We start from the raw sequence: 25,633 nt of genomic DNA on the forward strand, positions 1-25,633 counted from the left end.
CTTAGAGCTATAACTATTCCACGGGAGGGACCTGCAGAATCTGCTTATCTTTCTCTGCTGGTGGAGGTTTAGGTTATTTCCATGCTAAACAATGTGGCCACGGACACCATCCCAGGGCCTCTGGGTATCTGTAAGATAAATCTCTAGGAGTGTTGATTCAGAGATGTGGTTATGTGTGTAACCGATAGTGCCAATCACCTCCATCATGGCTGCGAGCTTCCACCCAGCAGGTGGTGGGGGGACGCTGGGGTGAGTGGGTCCTTGCCAGCACTTCTAGAAGCTTAGAAAATCCTCGTTGATGTGACAAGTGAAGAGCATCTTCCGTGGCTGTGATGTTTGAAATTCAAGGCAGCTTTTCACAGATTGATGGGCTCTTGCCAAGTTTTGTTTTCCATGAACCGTCTCAACGTGAGATGTGCTGGGTTCATTCTTAAATGATTTCTGAAAGGTTTATTTATTTATTTACATTTATAGATATTAAAAACATCAGCTATTTGCTATATGAAGAGAATCTGGGGGGCCAGACGCAGTAGCTTAGTAGCTAAAGTCCTTACCCTGCATGCTCCAGGATCCCATATGGGTGCCAGTTCATAACTCGTCTGCTCCACTTCCCTTCTAGCTCTCAGCTTGTGGCCTGGGAAAGTAATGGAGGGCAGTTTAAGGCCTTGGGATCCTGCGCCCATGTGGGAGATCCAGAAGAAGCTCCTGGCTTTGGCTTAGCTGAGTTCTGGGTGCTGTGGCCACTTGGAGAGTGAACCCTTGGATAGAAGATCTACCTCCCCTTCTCTCTGTAAATCTGACTTTACAATAAAAATAAATAAATCTTAAGAGAGAGAGAGAGCTAGAGAGAGAAGAGAGAGAGAGAGAGAGAGAGACTGCGACCAGCAGTGTAGTGTAGGCTAAGCCACCACTTGCAGTGCCTGCATCCTGTATGGGCACTGTCCCAGCTGCTCCCCTTCCCATCCAACTCCCTGTTTATGGCTTGGGACAGCAGTGGAGGACAGCCCAAAGCCTTGGGACCCTGCACCCACATGGGAGAACTGGAAGAAGCTCTCGGTTCCTGGCTTTGGATCAGTTCAGCTCCAGCTGTTGCAGCTATTTGGGGAGTGGACTAGTAGATGGAAAATCTTTCTGTATCTCCTTCTCTAAATCTGCCTTTCAAATAAAAGTTTTATATATGTATATATATATATATATATTTACAAAAATATCCTCTCTTTAATTTTTTTAAAAAATTTGATTGTGGTTTTTTCCCCTAAGGCACACATGTTATTATGTAGTAGCATTTTGTCATCTTTTTGTTTAAGAAATTTATTTGAAAGAGAGACAGAAATTGATCTTTCATCTTAGTTCACTCCCCAGATGTTCACAACAGACAAAATCGGGCCAGGCTGATGCCAGGAGCTGGGGACTCCATCTGGGTTACTAGGCAGGGATCCAAGTACTTGAGCCCTCACCTGCCTCCCAGGGTGCACATTAGCAGGAATTTGAGCCAGGATTTGAAACCATGCACTCTGTAATATTTACCGTTAGGTTTGGAGGCAATTGAGAGACTTTTAGTTCATGCAGAGTTTTATTAGTCAGGGGAGAGAGTCTGAATGACTGTTCCCTGGCGGGAGATGGCCCTGGACCACGTCCACATGTGGGGATGACCCCGTGAGGGAGATGGCTGCCCAAGGTGGACAGCACTGGGCTCTGGGTGATGGTGGTGTAGGCAGCAGCAGCTCCTGGTTCACACGTGCCAGAAGTGAACTGTAGAGCAGGTTAGGATAGCTCCTAGGGAGCATTCTAATCATTCCTGAGGCAATTAGGCCAGGAGGGATCCACTTCTTCCCACATTGCCCCAGGCCAACATCCTGCTTGACTTTTACTTCCTGACTGTGAGCTTTTGTTCCATGGGGGGCCCTGATAGCAGTAATGAAACAGGATCTGTGCTGAATGGTGGCCAATACTTCATCCTTATATGAGAGGACTGTAATTAACCAACCACCCAGTGCTGAACACTTAGGCTACCCTGATTTCCTGAGCCTGAGATAAATTCTTAACCTTGACCCTCCCTCCTCCCACAAAGTGGAATATGGGGTGGGTCACTTACACCACAGTAGGACCACCTGTCCTCAAATCCCCCAGTCTCCCGTGGGAGCTGGGGAGGCCCAGGTGGAAGAGTCCCCCTGGGGGCTGGATTGTAGCTCTGCTCCCCAGGGGATGCCACAGGCCAGAGCCTAGGGTGTAGAAGTGTGTGCGTACGCGCACGTGTGTGTCTGTGTGTGTGTCTGTGTGTGGGGGGGAGCGGTAAGACAGGGAAGGGCCAACTCCCAGTCGGAGCCCACATGGTCTCACTTAACACAGCATCCTGTGTTCCAATAAACTGGTGACCTGGTTTTTACCATGGCAGCAGCGCACATTAGGAAGGGCCAGCGGTGGCCTCCAAGGCAAGAGCCGGTGCACACGGATCAAGGAAACAGCCCACAAGCACTGAGCTGTGCCTGCAAGGCTCAAGTGTCCTTCAGGGCCTCAAGCTGACCAACTTGGAGGGCCCCTAGATTTGCTTTTGAAGGCAGATTCTGGAAGACGCAGTGTACCCGGCCCCTCCCCAGGCATCCTTGCTGTAGCCTGCACCTGCCTATGCCCTGGGCCATGTCTCCTCGGCAGGTGGAATTGAACCGCTATTCGGCCGGCATGAAGCCTGGGGCATCCTCGCGACTCAAGGAGGTCGCGCTGCTTGTGTGTGCTTACGGTGATAGCAGGAACCCAAACGCCATCTGGTCTGCGGTCTGCTTACTGGAAAGGCGCCCGCATAGGGGCTGGGGTCGCCGCGGCGCTTTCCCTGCCCTCTCTCCCGGCCCCCCGCCCCCGGCGGGAAGAGGCTCGACGACAGCGGGGCACGCCCGGCGGCCTGAGCACCCAGCTGCTGGGGTGCGCGGTGGGTCATGCTTCTGGACCAACCAGGCCCACAGCTGCCATCCAGATGCGGAGGGCGGGTCCCGGGACTGGGCGTCCTCGGGGAGAAGCGGTTCTGGACTGCTGGAGGGGCCGTCGGAGGAACGCGCCCGGGGGCAGCGGGGGACGGGGGTGCGGCGGGGCCGGCGGGCGGGGTTAGTCAGGAGGAGTGGAGCTTGGGGTCAAGTTACTTCCCTTTAAAAAGACTGGAGAGAGGCGCCCTGTCAGGGCGGGCTGCGGCGGGGCGACCCGCACGTTGGAGGAGCGCGCGGCGCAGGCGAGTGGGGCGCGGCCGGAGGGGCGGCCGGGCGGGGGGCGCTTCGGGGGCCGTTGGGTGTGCGGGACCAGGTGGGAGTGGAGAGGGACCGCGACAGCCTGCGCGCATGCAAAAGGGCCGGACAGCTGTGCCGGAAGCCTTCTCAGATGGGTAAACCGAGGGCCGGGAGAGCCAAGAATGCTCTTGACCCAGCTCCCACTGCGACCTCAGGGCCAAGTGGGTTCCTCGGCAGGGCGGAGGGATCTCCTACCTCGGGACAGTTCCGGGTTGTGAAGGAGGTGCCGTGGGGCTGGGGACACAAGGTGACAGCCCCAGGGGCAGCGGGGCACCAGGCTGGGGTCGCAGGCGCCTTCTCGGATCGCTGGCCTTGTATCTGTGGTCAGCTCTGCACCCCAGGCTGGGTGAAGAGGAATAGGGCTGTTGGTTTAAGCGCCTGTTTCTAAGCCCCAGTTCCGGCCACAGTCCCTTCCATCTGTTAGCTGCTAGCCTGTAGCGAGACCCACGAGGATTCCTATTACAACCGCTGGCTCAGGGGAAGACCCTACCCTCAAACAAGGCTAATGGGGCCATACGCTGCCCCCTCCCAGTGAGCCTTGGCCTGGGGTTGTGGCTTGAAACCTCCCCCTACCCCACTGCAGCTGCTGGGAACCGACCAGGTGGTGAGTGGAGCTGGGTGATAGGAGCACTGGTCCCACACCCAGGATATGATCATGACTTAGTCCCAGTGGCTGCAGACCCCCTAAGCTCCAGTTGGACTACAGCTGTGGAGGAGCAGGCTTGGCCTGGTGGTCCTGAGCCAGTGGTTTGAGGAGTGGGGCGGGACCCCTGCTCCCAGGAAAAACTAGCTCTGCCCCATGGGAGTGCAGGGGACCTAGCAGGGGGAGGATAGCCACCTGAGCCCAGGTCCACTCCCATCCATGTTTGCCCACCTTTTGGGGAGTGCTGGAGGCTCAGGCTGGACCCGGAGGCCATGGGCGCCCCAGACAGCAGATGGGAACCGCCCCCCCCCCCCCCACCGCCATCCCAGGCTGCTGAGTCTCCTTCCTGCTCTTCCCCTACCTCCTCCTAGGAGTCTAGAGTGAGGTGCAGCTCCCTAAGCCACGTCCGCCAGCCCCTCTGCTACCAGGATCCCATTGCAAGATGTCCTGAGCAGGTCAGTGGATGACACTGGGTACTGGCCTCAGGCCTGTGACACAAGTGTGATGTCTGGGGGGCTTTTTGAGGCACCCACAGGCTATGGCATGGAGAGTGTCCTGCTACCCACAGAGCCCCCCCCCCCCGACACTCTCATCCACACTGGCCAGCAGCCAGCCTCCTCCGCCCAACCCACCCTGGTGTCTGTCGCCAGAGCCCCTGCAGGGCCCTAGCTACACACTCAGAGGCAGGCCTGTGTGTGGTAGCAGCAGCCAGTTAGCTAAGGGCCCCCAGAATCCTGTCAGGTCTCCAGATGACTGAAAGGGTGCCTGGGACTGCATGGGGTGGGGCACCTGGGGAGGGGGTGGGGTCATTAAGGCTGCAGGTCTGCTACGTGACCTTGGACCAGCCACTTAGCCTCTCAATGCCTTGGTCCTGGCCACCAGGGGACACTGGCCTGGCAGGGTCTGCAGCCCCCTCTGCCCAGAATCCCCTCTGCACCCCACCCAGCACCCTGTTTGGGACTGCCAACTTCCCACCAGGGCCTGTAAGAGGTTCTCACAGGCCAGACTGGGGCCAGGGCTCCCAGAGGAAGCGCCTGGGGGCTGGCCCTGGGCCCAGGCTGATGCAGCTGTGGTGGAATGACCTCAGGGTCCACGGTGTCCCCAGCTCCATCCACCCCAACTCTGCTCCACCAGAGTAGACGAGGTGGCTGTCCTGAGGCTCTACACAGGTGGGAAGCCCTGCCACTGCCTGGGGCCATGTGGTCATGCTGCTGTGTAGGTGATGGGCTAGGACGAGGAGTGATGCATGCCCTCTGCCCAGCAGCTGGCAGACCCTATGCCAGAGATGGCCCACAGTGTTGCTGGCCCCAGAGCCTCATGGGGTGGGGCAGGGGTCCACAGAGCAAATGCAGGGCTACAAGGAAACGTTAGTGCCTACCTAGGTCAACAGTTTTGAAATCAATATTGAGTTCAAATGCATTCTCCCCATAAAAACACCCTATTTCAATTATAATGTCATGATCTTTTATTTAAAAACAATAACAAGATTTATTTATTTGGAAAGCAGAGTGACAGAAAGGGAAATCTATCCTCTGACTCTCTCTCCAAATGACTATAGTGGTCCAGGCTGGACCAGGTTGAAGCCAGGAGCCAGAAAACCATGCAGGTCTCTCTGTGGTTGTAGGGGGCCGAGGCACTTCCTAGGTGTGCTGTCAGGGAGCTTGGTCGCAAGGGGAGCAGCTGGGACTATAACTCAGCCTCCGCCTGAGCCCCAATGTCACAGTTTTGTTGTTTAGAAGGAGGGGCATCTGTAAGCAATGCGGGCTTGCATGCCACCCAGGAGTGTGCCACGGGGCACCCAGGGGTGTGCCACGGCAGGGAGAGCCTGTGCTGAGAGCCAGGCTCTGGGCAGTGCCGGGCCCCCTCTCTCACTGCTATCTCTTGTTTGCACATAACTTTGTCCTCTGTTCCATCAGTATGTGTTGCTTGCCTGGTGTGCAGGTGGTGGGGGGCCTGCCCTGGGGGTGCACTGATGTGCTCCTGTAATACCTGTGGGTGACCACATGGTGTTTGGGGATGGGGAGCAACACCAGAGCTGAGCTAATCCAAAGCCAGGAGCCCGGAGCCTCTTCCAGATCTCCCATGTGGATGCAGGGTCCCAAGGCTTTGGGCCATCTTCTACTGCTTTCCCAGGCCACAAGCAGGGAGCTGAGAGGAAGCGGGACTGCCAGGATTAGAACCAGTATCCATATGGGATCCCCGGTGCATGCAAGGCGAGGACTTTAGCTGCTAGGCTACCACACCGAGCCCTCAACAGATGTTTATTCGGCATTGGTTCTATGCTAGGCACGCAGGAGTGTGGAGAGCCCCAAGCCTGCCTCAGGGAGGGTTCTGAATGTGCAGGTAGCTTGTACTGTGAAAGGTGTGAGTAGGGGTGGGCCATCACGCAGAATGAATGTGACAGGAAGGAGAGGAGCAGCCTTCCTGGCAGAGGGAATCAAATGGGTGCAGGTGTGGCAGGGTCTGGGGGCCACCTGTGGGTGGTGGGGAGAGGCTGCAGCCCGGAGTTACTCAGGTCCTGAGGCGCAGGCCAGAACTAAGGGTGCCAAGGGACTGGAGGAGACAGCTGGGAGCAGGAGGACCCTCTGCTGAGGTATACTGGGTGGCGGGGGTGGACGCGGGACCTCGGCAACTCGGTGTAGGGAACAGGGGCTGGCTCCAGCTGCCATGGTGCCTCAGTGGAGCCCTCTCACACACCAGCACCAGCTATGGGCTGCCTGCCGCACCAGCCCTGAGGACCAGAAGCCCTTGCCGAGGGAGAACAGGTTCCTGCCAGCTGAGCCCAGGCTCTGTACCCAAAGCAAGCAGGAAGAGACCATGATGGGCCAGTGGCTGCTGCCTTTGTTTGGGGAAGGGCTTAAGCTGCACTGGCTTGTGGGGCTTCTGGCTACCGAGGTGGGAAAAGGTTGCAGAGATAGTCTCCCACCACTCGGCTTTGATGGAGGGGCGACTGGGAGCATGTGCCATGTTTCCCTGGGGGCAGGCCTCTACCTGATGGTTGCTCCTGCTGTGGCATACCCCAAAGGCTTGCCATGGATGCCCGTGGCTGTGAGCCCAGGTCCGAGCACAGTGAGCTGTCCCTTCTGGCCTCTGGCCACATCCCTGGGGGAAGCAGGTGGTGTTGAGGGTTGAAAGATTGGACACCTGGGATTCTCCAAGGACTCTGCTGTCAACTCCTGGCCCCCTGCAGGCCAGGGGAGAGGTGGCGGTCACTCAGCCACTCCTGTCCTAGGGCCTGAATGAACAAATCGCGTTTCTGCCTATCCAGCATGGCCTCTGGCCAGCTCCAGGCTGATGTGGGTGGGGCACATACCAAGGCCCTCAAGCAGCAGCCAGGCCGGGTCCTGACTTGTCACTTGGTCCAGTCCTGGCTGTAGTGGGTGCCTGGGGAATGAACTAGATCAGAGGGGAATGCTCTCTCAGTCTCTCAAATAAAATGAAAAAAATCAATAAATTGAAATGTTAAATGCCAATGTAAGTTCAGCACCTGCTATGTGCCAGCCACCATGCCAAGGACTAGTAACTGGAAACAGGTAAGACCCTGGCCTTATGGGGCCTGTGGTCCAGGGCTCAGGGCATCACCACGTGGGGCAGGTGGGTGAGAGCACTCAGGGGCCGGTTTTACAGAAGTTTATGGGACTGACGGGACTCGGGAAGGCTTGACCTGGCTGGAGAGGCAAGGGCAGCTTCTCCAAGGAAGACTTGGAGGGTAAACAGGGCAAGAGGGGAGAGAAGCATGTGCCAAGGCCCTGGGTTTGGCCAAAGCTATGGTGGCCATGAGGCTGGGGTCAGACACAGGTCTATTGCTCCCAGACCAGTGGTTTGGACTGGATCCTTGGGAGCAAAAGGAAGGCTGGAAGCCTTGGTGCACAGTGATTCGATGTGTCTGGCAGGTGGAAGTTGGAAGCCAATGGAAGGGTGCAGTGGTGACCAGGACTGGGTGCATTGGCTTCTTTCTGAGCATAGAAATGGAGCTTGGTGGACTCCACACTGGCAGGGGAGGCTGTGTCTGAGCTAGGGGTGAGCTGGAGGCGATGGCCGCTGGGTCCTGCTTGTGGTGTCCCAGAGTGCTTGTCCATCAATTCTGTCTGGCGGATGCTGTCATTTATTCATGAAGAAAGCAGTTCAGAAAGGTCGAGTTACCTGTGTCGGGTCCTGGCGGGGAAGAGGTAAGCTTGCAATAGCCTCCTTGCCTAAGAGAGAAGGCAGAACAAATCACGCATGGTGACTTTCTTCAGGAGTTAGCTGAAGACTTTTGGCAAGAAGGGAGGGTGTTGTCAGAGTTGAAAGACTGCTGGGGCTTGGCGGCGTGGCCTGGTGGCTAAAGTCCTTGCCTTGATCCCATATGGCCGCTGGTTCTAATCCCGGCAGCTCCACTTCCTCTCTCTCTCTCCTCCTCTCAGTATATCTGACTTTATAATAAAAAAAAAATAAAATAAATCTTTAAAAAAAAAATAGGGCCCGGCGGCGTGGCCTAGCGGCTAAAGTCCTCGCCTTGAAAGCCCCGGGATCCCATATGGGCGCCGGTTCTAATCCCAGCAGCTCCACTTCCCATCCAGCTCCCTGCTTGTGGCCTGGGAAAGCAGTCGAGGACGGCCCAAAGCTTTGGGACCCTGCACCCGCGTGGGAGACCCGGAAGAGGTTCCTGGTTCCCGGCATCGGATCGGCGCGCACCGGCCGTTGCGGCTCATTAGGGGAGTGAATCATTGGCCGGAAGATTTTCCTCTCTGTCTCTCCTCCTCTGTGTATATCTGGCTGTAATAAAATGAATAAATCTTAAAAAAAAAAAAAAATACTGCTTGAAGAACTCCCTGCTCAGCAAGAATGTGAAAGAGGTGGGACCTGAGAGCCCTGGCACCCTGCCAGGGATCCACCCTGGAGGGCCATCCAGCACATCTGGGACAGTTTGCCCCAGACAGACCTGCTCCGAGAATGTCCCACCCACAGCCCTGTCCGGGTTCGTGGCAGGTAGAGGGATGCCACCTGCTACAGCCAATAACCTGACACCTGTTTGCCCCAGCAGGCACCCCAAGCCGAGCCGAGCCACACTCCCAGGACCGTGCCTGGACCAACCCTTGCCCAGTGCAGTGACCTTTGCCTGTCTGAACTCCGGTTAATTTTTACCCAATTGAAGGACAGTGGGGCCCCTCCCCTGGGGGGATATAAGCCTGGCCCCAAACTGCTTTGGTCCCTGAGCTGCCCAGGCTCTCTCCCAGCCTCACCATGGCCAAGGGCTTCTACATTTCCAAGTCACTGGGCATCTTGGGCATCTTCCTGGGGGTGGCTGCTGTATGCACCATTGTGGCCCTGTCCGTGGTGTACGCCCAGGAGAAGAGCAAGAACTCGGCTGAGAGCCCCAGCGTGACTCCCACAAGCCCTACCACCACCACCACCACCACCACCACACCGATCACCACCACCACCACTACTACCACCACCACCACCACCACTACTACCACTACTACCGCCACCACCGCCCCGCCATCTCCCACCGTGGACCAGAGCCTGCCATGGAACCAGTACCGCCTGCCCAGGACGCTCATCCCCGACTCCTACAACGTGGTCCTGCGGCCCTACCTCACCCCCAATGACCAGAACCTCTACATCTTCATGGGCAACAGCACGGTCCGCTTCACCTGCCAGCAGGCCACCAATGTCATCATCATCCACAGCAAGAACCTCAACTACACCACCGTTCAGGGCCACCATGTGGTGCTGCGGGGTGTGGGGGGCTCCCAGCCCCCCGCCATTGTCCGCACGGAGCTGGTGGAGCTCACCGAGTACCTAGTGGTGCACCTGCAGGGCTTGCTGACAGCGGGCAGCCAGTACGAGATGGACACCGTGTTCCAGGGCGAGCTGGCTGACGACTTGGCAGGCTTCTACCGCAGCGAGTACACGGAGGGCAACGTCACAAAGTGAGTGGGGGGATGGCTGTGCCCACCAGGGAGGTGCTGGGTGCTGAGGCAGAGTCAGGGCCCTTGGAGAGAGGAGGACAGAAGCGTCCCCTGTACAGGCAGGACAGAAACTTGCCCACACTCCCCAGCCAGTCCCAGGGTAGGATCTGCCCGGACTTTGACTCCAAAAGGGGCACCCATCTCTCTGACTGGCCTGCAGTGCCAAGGCTGCCTGCCTGCTGAGGCAGAGATGACCGGGATATAGCCAGGACCACTTTCTGGCACCCCTTTCCCTGCTGACTTACCCCAACCCTGTGGGTTTGGACAGGGTGGTAGCCACCACACAGATGCAGGCTGCGGACGCCCGGAAATCTTTCCCGTGCTTTGATGAGCCAGCGATGAAGGCCACGTTTAACATCACGCTCATCCACCCTGCAAATCACACGGCCCTCTCCAACATGCCTCCCAAAAGTGAGGGGGCCTGCCCGGGACCGGGGCCAGAAGGTTGGGGGGCGGGAGGGAGATAGTACAGTGACACGGAGTCATGTGTCCCCTGCTCAGGTAGCACCCCACTTCCTGAAGACTCCAGCTGGAATGTCACAGAATTCGAGACTACCCCCAGGATGTCCACGTACCTGCTGGCCTACATTGTCAGTGAATTCACAAGCATAGAGAATTATACATCCGATGGTGTTTTGGTACGTCCTAGCCTCCCCAGGCCCTGGCTGTCCCTGGGTCCTCATCCCACACCAGTCACTTCTTTTTTTTTTTTTTAAAGATTTATTCATTTTATTACAAAGTCAGATATACAGAGAGGAGAGACAGAGAGGAAGATCTTCCATCCGATGATTCACTCCCCAAGTGAGCCGCAATGGGCCGATGCGCGCCGGTCCGATGCCGGGAACCAGGAACCTCTTCCGGGTCTCCCACGTGGGTGCAGGGTCCCAAAGCCTTGGGCAGTCCTCAACTGCTTTCCCAGGCCACAAGCAGGGAGCTGGATGGGAAGTGGAGCTGCTGGGATTAGAACCTGCACCCATATGGGATCCCGGGGCTTTCAAGGCGAGGACTTTAGCCGCTAGGCCACGCCGCCGGGCCCACCAGCCACTTCTTGGCTGGGCAGGATCCAAACTGAGCCCCAAGCAAGCTTGGGCTGCAGTTGTAGGCTCCCGGGGCCTCAGGCTCTGCCCCTCAAGTGCCAGCCACAGGGTGGCTGTGACTCCAAAGTCCCTCAGAGTCCCCCAGCCTCTAGGTAGCATGGATGGGGCCCTTGCCGGCCTTTTCCCTCTCTCACACACCTGACCCCTTCCTGCCACCCTGCAGATCCGCATCTGGGCTCGACCAGCTGCCATTGATGAAGGCCATGGCGAGTACGCCCTGAATGTGACCGGCCCCATCCTCGAATTCTTTGCCCAACACTACAACACATCCTACCCGCTACCCAAATCTGGTGCGTGAGGAGACTTGAGGAGGGGGAAGAGGATGGGGTACCCCACCAGGAGACCATCTCCCGAATACAAGCCATCGCTTCCTCTGTTACAGATCAGATCGCCCTGCCTGACTTCAACGCTGGTGCCATGGAGAATTGGGGGTTGGTGACCTACCGGGAGAATGCCCTGCTCTATGACCCCGTGTCCTCCTCCATCGGCAATAAGGAGCGGGTGGTCACCGTGGTGGCTCATGAGCTGGCCCACCAGGTATTCCCCCGCCCTGTGTCTTCAGGCAGAGAAAAATAGAGCCACGTGAAGGGCAGGGCAGCAGAGGGGTCACAGAGATGCCAGCCAAGCCCTTTAGACCTGGTGGGAAAGCGCTTAGCCAAGGGTGATGCCGGTGCCAACGGGGCTTGCCAGCTGACGTCATTCTCTGATAGTGGTTCGGCAACCTGGTGACCGTGGACTGGTGGAATGACCTGTGGCTGAACGAGGGCTTTGCCTCCTATGTGGAGTACCTGGGTGCTGACTACGCTGAGCCCGACTGGAATCTGGTGAGCCAGCTGTGGCTGATCCAGGAGTGGGCAGGTGGAAGAACCTCTAAGCCACCCCCAGCCCCCGCCGGACCCATCTGATGGCTGTGGGGGATTTTGCAGAGGGACCTCATAGTGCTGAACGACCTGCACTATGTGATGGCTGTGGACGCCCTGGCCTCCTCCCACCCCCTGTCCTCGCCGGCCGAGGAGGTCATGACGTCTGCCCAGATCAGCGAGCTCTTTGACTCCATCACCTACAACAAGGTGCTGCCTCAGTGAAGGGCCTGGGGTGGGAGGTGTGCCCTGCCACCCCTGGCAACACAGTAGGCAGGACACAGCCGCCTGAGTTCCTGCATGTCCCCACCCCCGCAGGGCGCCTCTGTGCTCAGGATGCTGTCCACCTTCCTAACCGAGGACCTGTTCAAGTTGGGCCTGGCGGTGAGTCTGATGCCCCTGGCCAGCCCCGGGGCACAGGGCCCTCCTTGGGTCCTGGATTTGCCACTCACCACTGCCTCTCCTCCCACAGTCCTACCTGCACACCTTCTCCTACAACAACACCGTCTATTTGGACCTGTGGGAGCACCTGCAGCAGGTGTGTACCAGCCAGCCCCCAAAGCCCCTCAAAGGCGGGGATCCTGAGTGCCAGGGATTGCACAGACGAGAGAAGGTGCCCATTATCAGCTCAGGCGGGTCATAGAAAGCCTCAGTCTGGGTCACGGCTGCAGGGATAGGCACTTCTTCGTAGTGGCAAGGAGCCGGCCTGGGGTGCCCAAGCCTTGGACCCTGCTCCTCCTGCATCCAGAACTTTGGAGTCTGTCACCTCCCGACTCAGCACTCCCTGGCTCTTTGCACACATCAGCGCCCTTGACACATTCGCAAGAGAGGAGGCAATGGCTTGTTTTTGGGAGATGGGCCTCTGGGTGGGGGGCCTCTCCCTGACAGCCCCTGGTGGTGGGGTAAACCCCTGTCCACCACGTCTGCCTCTGTGCCCCACCCTGCCTCACCCAGGGTTGGAGTCCGCATTTCCCCACTGTGAGCCCAGTCAGTCAGGGTTAAGGCCAGTCCCAGCAGCGAGGGGCAGCTGCGTTTTGTTCCAGCCCCTAGTGCCGTTCTAGCCAGTCTCCAGGCAAGTGGCAAGCTGTGTAGAGCCTGGCTGCAGGCTCCACTGAGGTGGTGGCACTGTCATGGCCCCTCTTGGCCTGGACCCAGCTTCCCCTCCTCTGTCACCTCCTTCCCCACCATCCATACCAGAGCAGCCCTTGGGTCCTCCCCTCCCAGCCTGCACCTGCCACTCTCCTGCCTTCATTTTTTCCTGCCTTGGTGTTTGCTGTTTTCCTAGGGGCTTGGTTGTTGCTAAATTTTTGTGTGGTTATGAAAGCAGCTGCCCCTAAGCTGTCCACACCTGTGTCTGGCCCTTACCCCTGCCCTTGTGGCCTCCCTTCTCTGTCTCCTCTTCTTTCTCATCCTCCCAGGGGCTGCTCACATGAAGGTGCAGGCATCCTGGTCCCTAGCACATGGACCCCACAGGGTATAGAATGGGCTCTGTAGTCCCCAGGTTCTTTGGCCCAGCCAATGAGCAGCAGAGCTGTTGTCTCTGCCCTCTGCCCCAGGACCCCCGTCCCTTGCCTAGATCAGTAGGGGCGCCCTGGGCAAACAGAGGCTGGAGTGTAGGAACACTGGGACAACTGTGCACTCTTGCTCCACCATAGGCTGTAGACAACCAGAATATCAGCCTACCCACCTCCGTGCGCGACATCATGGACCGCTGGATCCTGCAGATGGGCTTCCCCGTGGTCACCGTGGACACCACCACAGGGACCATCTCCCAGGAGCACTTCCTCCTGGACCCTGAGTCCAATGTCACTCGCCCGTCTGAGTTCAAGTGTGTTCACAGTCCCTAAGCAGAGCAGGGAGTCCTGAGGGTGGGGGAATCCAGCTGGGTATCAGAGGTGGGAGGGTATGGGAGGAGTTCCTGTCCCCCACTACCTGGCACCTGGCTCTCTGCTTACAGCTACCTGTGGATCGTGCCTGTGTCGTCCATAAGAAATGGCCAGGAGCAGCAGGGATACTGGCTGATGGATGCTGAAGGTAATCCAACCCCTTAGGAGACACTCAGCACCACACGCACAACCCCCAGCCTGTGCTTGCGAGAAGGGTCCCCTGATGGAGCCAGGATTCTTTGGTCCCAGTTTGCTTTGTGGCTGCCCAGCTGTGTGACCCTGGGCAAACCGCTATCCCTCTCTGTATGGTATGGGGCTAAGAACAGCAGTTACTCCACTGGGAAAGGAAGGGGAGAATCTGTAGTAAATGCTTAAATCCTACCTGGGATACTGTGCCAGACACTGAGGAAGTGAAGGTGAAGGCCAGTCGGCTGGCAGGGAGGGGGAGTGAGACAAGCGGTGGACGGCATCACAGGGCTGGGCTGGGTGCTGCCCTGAGCATGTGTGTGACTGGGCTAGCGGGGCAGCAGCTGGGAGCCAAAGAGATTCCATCTAATGGAGAAGTCAGGGAAGACTTCCTGCTTCCTGGGGGAGGTGAGCCAGGCTAATGTAGCCGGAGAGGAGGCCGTGGCCTTCTGAGTAGCCCTTTATTCCAATGCTGGTCCCTCCCACAGACCAGGTTGACCAGTTCAGAGCAGAAGGTAATGATGACTGGGTGCTTGCGAACATCAATGTGACGGGGTATTACCAGGTGAACTACGATGAAGGCAACTGGAGGAGGCTTCAGGATCAGCTGCAGAATGACCCATCGGTGGGTGGCCCCTGCCCCTGGACACGACGCCAGATCACAAGGCTGCTTGCTGTCTGAGGCTGGCCCGAGGTCACACGCTCTGCTTTCCCCTCTTCCCACAGGTCATCCCTGTCATTAACCGGGCACAGATTATTCACGATGGCTTCAACATGGCCAGGTGAACTCCCCTACCTGGCAACGGGTGCCCTGCTAAGCTGAGCTCCTCCCCAATCCCCACACCCCCATTTCACAGATGACTATTTGAGCACCTGCCTGAGGCCATTGCCAGCCAGCAAGTCTGACTCACCCAAAGGCACAAGGATTGTCCCGAGGTCCCTGTGCGGGGTGCTAAATCAACCCTGGGATAGGCAGGACAGGAAGGGAGAGGCCTGGGTAAGCACTTAGTGAGCACCTCCTGTGTTCAGGGACACATGCTAAGCTCTTTGTCATGAGCATTTCTGAGCCAAATATGTCCCAATGGCTGAGGAAGTAGAGAATGGCAGGCCTGAAGGCCAAGCAAACTGGAAGAAGTGAGCAGAGTGTACAGTAGGGTCTTTTTGTAGTTTTGTACCCCGGGCTTCGTTTCTTACCAGTTGAGTGGCTTTGGGATGTTTGGTCCACCTCAGAGTCTCAGTTTTCTTATCTGTAAAATGGGCACCATGAGCAGGAGCCTGAAACTGGCCTCTACCACTTCATGGCCAGTGCTGCTGTGTTGGGGTTCTTAGATCTCAGGCCCCTGGAAGCCCAGGGACTTAGGGTTGAAGCGTGTCCTTGAGGGCGTGGGCCATGGGACACTGCATACTTGAGCCTCTCTGGTATTTTCCCAGTGCCCAGAGAATCCCTGTGACTCTGGCCCTGAATAACACCCTCTTCCTGATTCGAGAGACGGAGTACATGCCCTGGGAGGCTGCCCTCAGCAGCCTCGACTACTTCAAGCTCATGTTCGACCGCTCCGAGGTCTACGGCCCCATGAAGGTATGGAGCAGTGTGGCTGGGCTCATGGGCCCGTCAGCACTGGTGCCTGTGATCACCCAGGACAAGGAAAGTTGCCCAGCATTGGGCTTAGCAGAGGGGCAAGAGAGTCAGAGGTTGCAGAGGTGAAGGCAGAAGGCACACAGCAGGTGCACAGGTTGGGGGCGGGGAAGCAACAGAACAGGATGCTGAGACTCGCAGCCAAGTTGGTGGCTTTGAGATCCTGCAAGTGAATGTTTTTGGGAGGCACAAAAAGCCTGGTGCCAAGGACGATTGGGGTGGAAGATCGGTCTCTCCCCGGCTGTGTGGCCTGGGCTGCCTCTGCTGGCTCTGTGAGCCGCCCCCTCTCTGCCTGGCACTTGGGCTCCGGGGGAGATATTGTTTGGGGAAGGCCTGTGGGCTCCTCGCAATAGCCCATCGGGAGTCTGCACACCCGTGTTTCTTTCACAGAAGTACTTGAGGAAGCAGGTCCAGCCCCTGTATGAGCACTTCAAAACTGCAACCAACGAATGGGAAAATCGCCCAGGGACCCTGATGGAGCAGTGAGTGGGACCCCCATGGTGCTGAAGGTCCCAGGGACCTGGGGAACTAGGGAAACCACCTGACAGTGTTTTGCTGAGCTCTTACCACCTGGCAGGGCCATGCTGCCACTGGGAAGACACCCCTCCGGGGGCCCACACTTTAGCTTGGGCCGGGCTATGCCAGCAGATGGAGGCCACACAGCCCCTGGGGTGAAGGCTGGGGCTGTGCCTCGTGAGCTGCATCCCGGCCAGAGTCTGCATCAAGGGTGCTAACTGTGTGTCCCTGTGGGACAGGTACAACGAGGTGAACGCCATCAGCACTGCCTGCTCCAACGGGCTTCAGGATTGTCTGAATATGGTCAGTAACTTCTACAACCGGTGGATGCAAAATGCTAGTCATAACCCGTAAGTGTCTCCCCTGTGACACCCCTCTGACGCCATGCCCAGGGAGCCTGCAGCCTTGCTCTCAGCAAGCCCCTTCTCCCACCCTCCCTGCTGCCCCCCACACCTGATACCCCACCCTCACCCCACACTAGGATCCACCCCAACCTGCGCTCCACCGTCTACTGCAACGCCATCGCCCAGGGTGGAGAGAGGGAGTGGGACTTTGCCTGGGAGCAGTTCCAGAAGGAGACCCTGGTGAACGAGGCTGACAAGCTCCGGACAGCCCTGGCTTGCAGCAACGAGGTGTGGATCCTGAACAGGTGAGGACCCCAGAGGGGGCGGCAGACTGAGGCCCCCCCCCCAGGAAGCAGCAGCAGCAACCACCACATGCCTCACTAAGGTGATCCCTGCATCCCTGTGTGATGGGCTGAGAGGGGCGAGGCTCAATGGAGATGTGGCTTGGTGGTCCAGAGGGAGAGTGGCTCTAGCTGACACTGGAGGACCCTGCCATTTAGGGAAGCAAAACAATTTGTCCAAAGACTGAAAGATGCCGACAGTGACAGCCCTGGTGTGGGCTCATGTCCCATGGGTTTCCCTGCTGCAATCTCTGTTTATGCATGGATGATGACTCGGTTCCTAGGCTGTGGCACAGCTGGTCCCGAGTTGCCCCTGGACATGCAGCCCCTCAAACCCCTGCACTGAGGTTCCCTCCTTCCTCCGTGTGCCTCACTTGCACCACAGTAAATGGCTGGCGGGTCTAATCTTCTCATGTGGCAAGCATGACACTTGGCAAAGCCAGACTCAGCCTTCTTTTGTTGAGGCATATAGGACAAGGGCCCCTTAACTGGAGGGGCTGTGTGGGGACACAATGGGGTGCCTACACTCCTGGTTTCTCTCCTGGATGGCTGGCACACAGCCCTTGCCCATGGCCATGCTCCCAGCGCCCTGTCCTCACAGGTACCTGAGCTATACCCTGAACTCGGATTACATCCGGAGGCAGGACGCCACCTCCACCATCAACAACATTGCCAACAACGTCGTCGGCCAGTCGCTGGTGTGGGACTTCATCCAGAGCAACTGGAAGAGGCTCTTTGAGGAGTGAGTGGGAGTGGGGATGGGGTTGATGGTACTGGTCTGTGTGGGTGGAATGCTGCGGGCTTCAGGCCTTACATAGGGCAGGCAAAGATGAGCCATGTTTGAGGGCCAGGGTGGGAGGCAGGCGTGGAAGGACCAGGCACGTGTTCCTGGAGCTGGCACTGCGTTCCCTGCTCCCCCTCTGTGAGAGAGCACCTGCACCGCCCTCACACTCCCCTCCCTGCCCTGCAGCTATGGCGGCGGCTCCTTCTCCTTCTCCAGCCTCATCCGCACAGTGACCCGCCGGTTCTCCACTGAGTACGAACTGCAGCAGGTGAGAAGTAGGCCCCCTCCCTGGCACCCTGCCTGCTCCCCTCCTAGGCCGGTGGGTGGGGAACAGTGGACAGTGTGGTCCCTGAGCCACACGGAAGGCACCAAGTAGCCTGCCTAAGTCAGTGCTGACACTCGCATCAGAATCAGAAACATTCATTCTGGAACTTTGAGGTAGAGGACCATCAAGTGACCCTCTCCTGTACCCATTATCCAGGTACAAAAATGGGCAAAATTTTGCCAATGTTCTTTCGAATAAGGCCATTTCAAAGAAATCACAGATGCTGATTTTATCTGTAACTATTGCATAAACACAGTCATTAGCAAATCCACAAACGTGAACAACTCCTTACTGTGCTGTCTGAAGTTTGTTTACTTGTTTATTTGAAAGGCAGAGTCAGAGAGGAGTGACAGACTTTGAGTGTAGGGTGTATCCATCCTGTCTCAGGGACCCGGGTGGCAGGGGACGGTAGGAGATGGGGACGCTGCTGGAACAGCTGCCCTAGAGGCTGCGACTGCCTCCAGTCGGGGCTGAAGCCCTCTATCTTACTTGCAGCTGGAGCAGTTTAGGTTGAACAACTTGGACACTGGCTTCGGCTCAGGCACCCGGGCGCTGGAGCAGGCCCTGGAGCAGACGAGAACCAACATCAAGTGGGTGAGGGAGAACCGGGATGCTGTGCTCGCGTGGTTCACGGAAAACAGCGACTAGTCCCGGACCTTCGTGTCGTCTGGCCCCACACAAAGTGCCCGTGTGTTTCAGTGGCCACAACAAGTGCCAGTTCCTGAGGCACCAGCGTCCTGAGTCCTAAAGGCTGAGTTTTCTCTGCCCTGCCAGTCAGGCTCTTGCTGGTGGGGCTGGTGGAGCCCTTACCAGCCCTGCTCCCCTGTCAATCTTGCCCAGTCCTTCCCAGCCCCACCCTCCTGTCAAGCTTGCCCAGAGCCCTTCCCAGCCTCACCCTCCTGCCAGTCTTACCCCAGGCCTGGTGTGAATGCTCGGTCTGGGGTCCAATCTCAGGGAGGCCCAGCTCCAGGGCCATTTGGGAAGAAGCTTTTGATGGAAAGTGGACGGCCTTGAGGGGGCTGCCCTGTATCCTCTCACCTTCCCATAAAGAACCCCTCAAGCTCCAGGAATCAACAGGGCACCAAATCTGTGTATTTTTTTTTCTAAAAAGACATGTAAATAAAGGATTTCTAAATGATCTTTGACACTCATTGTCACATGATAGCAGGGCACAAAACCTGAATAAGCCAGGGTGAAAGGGTGTTGGGGTGCCTGGGAGTCACGGGGGTTGGGGACCCTGGGTGTATGCACATGGACGCCCCTCGTTGCCAGCCCTTGCACAGGTGTTGTGCACCTGGGCAGCAGTGCCTGCTGCCTTCATTTCATCCCCTGTGCCTGAGGCAGGTTCGAGATGCCAGAGCTGGGCAACTGTTGGGGCTGCAGGCAAGGCCCCGGGCTGCCAAGGGCCCTGGCAGTGGAGGAGAAGCATGGCCTTAACACTGAAAGCAGGAGAGCAGGGTGCTAACGGCCATGACAGTGGTGGAGGGGTCTAGCCGGGCCCTCAGGTCCCTGGGGGAGCCAGGAGGTGGGGGTGAGGATTTGTAAAGTGGTTGTTTTGTCCAGCAGCACAGCAGGGACAAAGAAGCTGGACTGAGGCATGGAGGCAGAGCAGGACAGCTGAGGACAGGTGAGGGCTGTCCCCACCAGGGCTGCCTGGAGGCTCCAAGGAGAAGGCCTGGAACTCACCTGTTTGTGTCAACTAGAGGGCACTCGCTGGCAGTAACCTCTGCCTCAGGTCTGGGGAAAAAACCCATTCCCCACCATCTGCACTTCAAAGGGTGGGGCGGGGCCCAGGGCTGAGGCCGGCCAGGTGACACCAGCCAGAGGCAGCCCCTCCCCTCTGGGCCAGCCCTTCCTGTCGCCAGTACCCAGCAGCCATGGCTGGCACTTGACCTTCTGCGGGGGACCAGCCAAGGGAGGAACTGGCCCCACCATCTTTCTAGCTTTCCCATCCAGGCTGTAGTGGCTCCCAGAGATAAGGTGTGGCTTATCTCAGCTTTACAGATAAGGGTGGGTAAGCCAGGACTTTCCTTAGTCTGTGACCCCTCCCCCAAAGCTGGCACCACACCCCCACCTCCCACCCCGGCTTGACAGCTTCCTGGCCACAGCTGGGCCTGCAGAGGAGCCATGGACAAGCCTCAGGGCTGAACCAGCCTAAAAGCAGGCTGCTGACCCCTGGGCTGCTGCAGCTCCCATCTGCCCTTGCAAGGACAGCCAGAGCAGGAACCTGGGCATCTGTGTGATCCTGGCCTCGGTGGAGTCTTCATCCGTCCCAGCCTTAGCTGCCCAGGCACAGCTGGCCATGCCCTCTCTGCTGCACAGGGCCTGGAGCCTCCAGGAAGTAGGGGTGGACTGGTCTCGGTTACACAGCGCATGGTGGCAGCCCCTGCCAGGCCCTGTGACAGACATGCCAGGGATGGAGCTAGGGGGCTGAGCAAGGAGAAGGGACAGGGACTCTTGTTCAGAGGGCATAGCTGAGTCTTAGAGAGTGAGGGCCTGCTCTGGCTTCCCTGCCAGCAGCAGCAATGGCTCCGGCAGGCTGGAGGGATCTCTCCCCCACCTCTGCACACCCCAGGGTGTGTGCTCTCTCGGCCTGCCTGGGCACGGCTCCCTCTGCCCCTAACCAGGATGATAGATGTGCCTTGTCCAGACAGGAACCAAAGCAGCAGAGAGGCCTGGGACTGTGTGACACCCTGGGCTGCCCTCCCTGCCTGGCTGAGTCCTGGAACACAGAGCCCCAGGTCACACCTGGAAGCAGCTGTCTCAACACACAGCATGGCCAGGGCATCTCTTAGGCAGGTGCATGTGCTCAGCCATTCTGCTGAGTGTTTATCACACCACCTGACAGCTTGGCACACTATTACAATCTCCATCTCACTGTTCATTTTTATATATATGTATGTATATTAAAGATGTGTTTGTTTGAAAGGCGGAATTACAGGGAAATGGAGAGAGATAAAGAGAGCTCTTCTATCCATTTACTCCCCAAATGGCTGGGACTGGGCCAGGCCAGAGCCAGGAGCTTCATCCAGGTCTCCCACCTGGGTGCAGGGACCCAGGTGCGTGGTCATCTGCTGCTGTCCCAGGTGTATTAGCTGACAGTATGGACTGACAGCAGAACTGCTGGACTTGAACTAGTGCCCATATGGGATGCCCCATGTGGCCAGGCCCCTAAGCTCCTTCCTAGCTCTTGTCATTCCTCCCCATCATCTTTGGATATCAGCCACTCTGTTCTGGCTTGGTTCATGCTGCTCCGTTCCCCTCACTTGTCTGGGTAAACTCCTACATATCCCTCAACACCCAGCCCCCAAGATTGCCTCTCCTCCAGCCTCCCTCCCCAAGTTGGCAGCACTGCCATGTCCACGGGAGCTTTGCCAAGAGATCATGGCACCTTCTCTCCAATATCCTGCCTCTTCTAAATTTTATTTCTGATGGAGGGGGACAGAGACAAAATTCTGATCCCCTGGTTCACTTGCCCAAATGCCTGCTGACATTCAGGGCTGGGCCAGGCAGAGGCCAGGAGCCAAGAGCTGCATCTGGGTCTCCCACATAGGTAAGCGGGGACCCAGCTCCTTGAGCCATCACCTGTACCTCCCAGAGTGCACATGAGGCAGATGCGGCAGTGAGGAGCAGGGCTGGGACAGCAGGCACGGCTGTGTGGGATGCGGGCATCTTGATTATTGGGCCGTATGTCAGCCCCACTGGTCTTACCTGAGGCAGCAGGGCTAAGGGCTAACTGGAACTGGCCCTGTCTCTCCCAGAGTCACATTCCTGCTGGTTGCAGAACCCCTTGTCTGTGCCCCACCTTGGCATTCAGGATCTGTACTGCTCTGTCACCTTCCTGTCACTGGTCCCCTGTGTTGGGAAATACCTTCTCCCTGGCTCCTAACACCAGGTGTTACAGGACCCAACCCGGTCCCTAAAATTCACATCTAAGCCTGAACCTCTGAATGGAACTAGATTTGAAGCCAGATCCTTCAATGACCTAATTCAAATGAAATGGGGTCCTTGGTGGGTGTCCTTTGGAGCCACCATCACGTGGGGACATGGTGAGAAATGGGTCACTTTTAGATTGTCCAAGCTGTCCCTGCCTCGACCTGAGGATCTAAGAAAACAAGGTCCTGTGCTGCCAGCTCCCCTGGCCATGCTAGTTTGCAGAAACACGGGGCCGCTCTTGGAGAAGTGCTCAGCTGTGTTGTGTCTGGACCTCTGGGCTACGCTCTGAGCACAACTGGTCAGGGCACAGCACATGTGCTGCCCTTACAGGTCAGCAGGAGCCCACCCAGAGGAACACAAAGGGCCAGTGGTGGGTGGCCCTAAGCCTTGATGGTACAACAGGCCTGGCCCCCCAGCAAGGGCGACCCCCTCCTCATCAGCCACAGCAGGCCTGGATCCAGGGAGCAGTGGAGCACTCGTGTGGCACATTCCCTATGGATCAGGTCCCATTTACCTTTCCCAAACCAGCTCAGGCTGAAGGAAGACTAACAAGAGACAGGAAACAAGACATACCAGATGTGCACAACTACTGGAACATCTTGGGGGTGATGGACATATGCCATACTGTCAGCTAGACACACTGACAGAGCCATAAAAATAGCCAGCCACACCAAGCCAACCTACTGTGTGTGTTATTAAAAGGAATAAAACAACCTTAGCGTACAGGCTTCTGGTCAACCCCACCGAGCAGCAGTGCGCAAGGAGGCTGGCCCTTCTCCCCCGGATGAGTCCCAGCCCAGCGTCCTTTCCAGTCCAGCAGCCCCCTTCTTGGTGCAGCTCACATCTCTGCAGAACACGGATGTGTCAGGGTGAGGGTCCGCTCCCACTCCCTGGCAGGCCAGGGCTCAGTAGAAGATGCCCCAGCGGGTATCCTCCAAATCTTCCTGCCAAAGTTCCGGGCAGCCACTGAGGCGCAGGGCTGAGCTGGGGGCAGGGCCCACTGCCGGCTGCCCCGGGCTCCAGTGTCCCCATTGGTGTGGAGGCTGCAGTCTTGGGCAGGATGCACGGGGTGGTTCTGGGCTTCCTAGGGCCATACAGGACTCTGGTGACACGGGGAGACTCTGCAAGAGAGACAGAAGCAGCTTAAGAGTGGGTCCCTACCCCATGCTCCCCCAGGCGTGACTCCAGGGCGCAGAGCAGTTTAGGGCACAGACCCCGGGGGCGTTTCAGTCCCGGTGCTGCTGCTCGCTGCTCAGCCTCCCTCCAACCCTTGAACCTTAATTCAGCAGGCCCCTCACTCAGCCCTCTGCCTAACTCTGGAGGCAAAACTTGTTCCCCTAGTGCGGGTCCTCCGCCCGCCCCTCCATCGGATGATCTCTGACCTGAAAACCACAGGCTCCCCACGGACCCCTCTACTGACGCCCACACGTCCAACTTGGGCCCTCAGAGCATACCTGGTACACTACAGCCAGCTCCGGTAGCGGTGCAGGGGGCGGTGTCCAGGGTGTTGTGGGGTTCCCGGGCTCCGGGCACGTCTGTGCTCCGGGACAAGCTTGGGGTGGTATCCAGACAGCCTCGTCTGGGGCTCTCCCTCGGGCTTGGGGCGGGGGTGACTGCAGCTTGGGGCAGTAAGGGGACGTCGTTGCCCAGGGATCCGTCTCCGGGACTCTGTTCCCCAGGTACTCAGGCGCAACTCCGGGCCCGGGACAGGAAGGCGGGGACCCCCAGGCCGCGCCTGCGCCCCCGCAGGGCCCGAGCGCCAGTGCCTGGGCCGCGCTGCAGCCGTCGGGGCACAGCGGGCAGCCGCCGGGGGCCTCAGCCTCGCTGCGCCGCCGGCGCCGACGCTGCGGGCCGTCCTCACCGAGGCCCAGCACGGCCGACAGGTGGCCTATGTAGCGGATGGCCAGGCGCAGGGTCTCGATCTTGGTGAGGCTCTGGCCGGCCGGCGCCACGGACGGCGGGAGGAAGCGGCGCAGCTCATGCAGGGCGCGGGCCAGCGTCCGCATGCGCAGCTTCTCGCGCTCACTGGCGCTCTGCCGCTGGCCACCGGCGGGTCCAGGCCGTGCACGTCGGGGCGCCGTCGGGGTGGGCTCGGGGTCGCGGGTGCTGCGGGCAGGGGGCGCGGGCAGCGACGGGTCGCAGGGGCAGGAACCCGACGAGTCCGACGAGGAGGCCGGGGACGTGGACACTGAATGGCCTTCCCAGCCCCAACCCTGCGAGAAGACCCAGTGGTCTTGGCCGAGGAGGCTGTGCGGAGGTGGCGACTGGGCCATGGCTTCGTCTGGTCTGCGGTCTGCAGTCTGCCAGGCTCTGGTCGGCTGCGCCTGCGGGTTCCTCGCCTGAGCCTTTATCCGGACCTAAGGTGTGAGGTGGCCCCCTGCCAGCTTGCAGAGAGGTGTCAAAACCTACAGAGCCCAGGGAAGGTCGTCGGGGCAGGGGGCCCTGGGAAAGCGGGCCCATTTGCGGAGGTGTGGATTCTGACTCCTTGGGGGCTCTAATGGAAGCCCCTGCAGCCCGGGAAGTGTGGGAGGGACAATTCGCATCTGGATGGAGCCACTAAGCTTCTCACTGGGACCCTCATCCACTGCGGGGTGGACACCCACGGGCAGCTAGGGCGGTAATGTTCCTCAGGTACCTTCCAGGTCCCTTCCACACAGCGCCTCTGGCGTGCCGGACAGGGCTCCGAGGCCAGTTCAGAGTGATGCGAAGTGCGGTGCCTACAGGTTGGGCTCCTCCCCGGACCCCACTTGATAATTTCCTGAGTGGCACTGAGAACATTCTGTAAGTGTGTGAGGGCCTGGAGAAACCTGGGGTAGGGTGGGCGTTGGAGAAGGGAGGTGGACCCCTAAGGCGGACCCTCTGTGTGTGTGTGTGTGTGTGTGTGTGTGTGAGACGGAGGAGTGCTTTCATCCCCTCAGATCCCAAGGATCTCAATGGAGCCCCGGCAGTAACCAGCATACCCAGGGCTGGCATGTAGTCCTTAGAAGGGGCCTGGCAGGTGGCTGCAGGCCAGCTACCATCATGTTAGAAAAGAAATATTGACTTGTCAGGTCACTGGAGGCATGGTTCTGTCCATTTATCTTCACCCAGCAGCTGCTGCATGCCAGGTGTGCCAGGGTTTGTTCTGGGGTACGTATCTTGTTAGAAAGGCAGGTGGACCAGGCACTGGCGAGCTGGGTGCGCTAGGCCAGGGCCGCTAACTTGGGTGACAGCTGGGGCTTCTGACAAATGTAGGGAGGGACATGGAGATAGGGAAATTGGTGAAATTAGTGTTTTCCTGCCTGTCGGATCTCAGAGGTGGTGCTGAGCCAGGAGGCTAAGGGCCAGGTGAGGTCCGGGGATGATGGAGGGTCCCAGCTGGGCCTTGGACCACCAGTAAGATGTGGACAGGGAGAGGCAGGTGGAAAACTTTCCAGGAGGAAAGGCCTGCTGAGTCCAAGAGCAGGACGCTGCTGGAGTGGTGATGGGAAGGCCAGCGCACGCCCTGGCTGGACCCAGGCCCAGGAGGAAGCTTTAATTCCAAGGCAGTGTAGAGCTACTCTGTACTCTGCACTCTGTGGCAGAAGGGTGATGGCATTTTGAAAAATTAGTAACAAATAATCAACATGGCACTGCCACCTGGAGTATTAAGTGGCCTTGTAGGTATTATGGTGGGCTTTTAAAAAGTTAATTTTTTTTAGGGCCTGACACAATGGGTCAGTTGGCTAATTTTCCTCCTGCAAGTGCCGGGATCCCATGTGGGTGCCAGTTTGTGTCCTGGCTGCTCCACTTCCCATCCAGCTCTTTGTGGCCTGGGAAAGCAGTAGAGAACAGCCCAAAGCCTTGGGACACTGCACCCACATGGGAGACCCGA

The 25,633-nt window shown here is 58.2% G+C and overlaps 2 protein-coding genes across 3 annotated transcripts; one reads left to right on the forward strand and one right to left on the reverse strand.

Moving 5' to 3' along the window:
* Window positions 1–3,288: 3,288 nt before the first annotated feature.
* ANPEP (alanyl aminopeptidase, membrane) lies at window positions 3,289–18,982 on the forward strand. 2 transcript variants are annotated; one of them, XM_058665593.1, is made up of 23 exons: window positions 3,289–3,367; window positions 4,287–4,370; window positions 8,939–9,325; window positions 9,401–9,830; window positions 10,138–10,280; window positions 10,371–10,507; window positions 11,130–11,256; window positions 11,349–11,503; window positions 11,677–11,790; window positions 11,893–12,036; window positions 12,145–12,210; window positions 12,299–12,364; window positions 13,482–13,654; window positions 13,784–13,860; window positions 14,387–14,523; window positions 14,625–14,680; window positions 15,330–15,477; window positions 15,925–16,016; window positions 16,290–16,400; window positions 16,532–16,699; window positions 17,337–17,477; window positions 17,706–17,787; window positions 18,340–18,982. In XM_058665593.1, exons 3-23 carry the CDS (start codon window positions 9,139–9,141, stop codon window positions 18,490–18,492), a joined length of 2,907 nt encoding a protein of 968 aa, XP_058521576.1. In that variant the 5' UTR covers window positions 3,289–3,367; window positions 4,287–4,370; window positions 8,939–9,138; the 3' UTR covers window positions 18,493–18,982. The 2 variants fall into 2 exon arrangements, with proteins under 2 accessions (XP_058521576.1, XP_058521574.1); XM_058665591.1 differs by lacking the exons at window positions 3,289–3,367; window positions 4,287–4,370 and having other exon boundaries at window positions 9,116–9,277; window positions 9,359–9,830.
* Window positions 18,983–22,685: 3,703 nt separating this feature from the next.
* Window positions 22,686–24,053, reverse strand: LOC131480438 (mesoderm posterior protein 2-like). The gene is made up of 2 exons (XM_058665275.1): window positions 23,235–24,053; window positions 22,686–22,901 (listed from the first exon to the last, which is right to left on the reverse strand). The coding sequence occupies exons 1-2, from the start codon at window positions 24,051–24,053 to the stop codon at window positions 22,686–22,688; spliced, it is 1,035 nt and encodes a 344-aa protein (XP_058521258.1).
* Window positions 24,054–25,633: the final 1,580 nt, after the last annotated feature.

Source organism: Ochotona princeps, chromosome 6 (genome assembly GCF_030435755.1).
Source record: "Ochotona princeps isolate mOchPri1 chromosome 6, mOchPri1.hap1, whole genome shotgun sequence".
NCBI lineage: Eukaryota > Metazoa > Chordata > Mammalia > Lagomorpha > Ochotonidae > Ochotona > Ochotona princeps.

Bases quoted from the DNA above. Each gene is read 5' to 3' on its own strand.
- LOC131480438 (XM_058665275.1), bottom strand. From the start codon at position 24,053: ATGGCCCAGTCGCCACCTCCGCACAGCCTCCTCGGCCAAGACCACTGG. The intron at 22,902-23,234 runs GTATGCTCTGAG...TCTCTCTTGCAG, and splicing joins AGCTGGCTGTAGTGTACCAG to AGTCTCCCCGTGTCACCAGA.
- ANPEP (XM_058665593.1), top strand. From the start codon at position 9,139: ATGGCCAAGGGCTTCTACATTTCCAAGTCACTGGGCATCTTGGGCATC. The intron at 11,791-11,892 runs GTGAGCCAGCTG...GGGATTTTGCAG, and splicing joins CTGAGCCCGACTGGAATCTG to AGGGACCTCATAGTGCTGAA. The intron at 12,037-12,144 runs GTGCTGCCTCAG...CCACCCCCGCAG, and splicing joins ACTCCATCACCTACAACAAG to GGCGCCTCTGTGCTCAGGAT.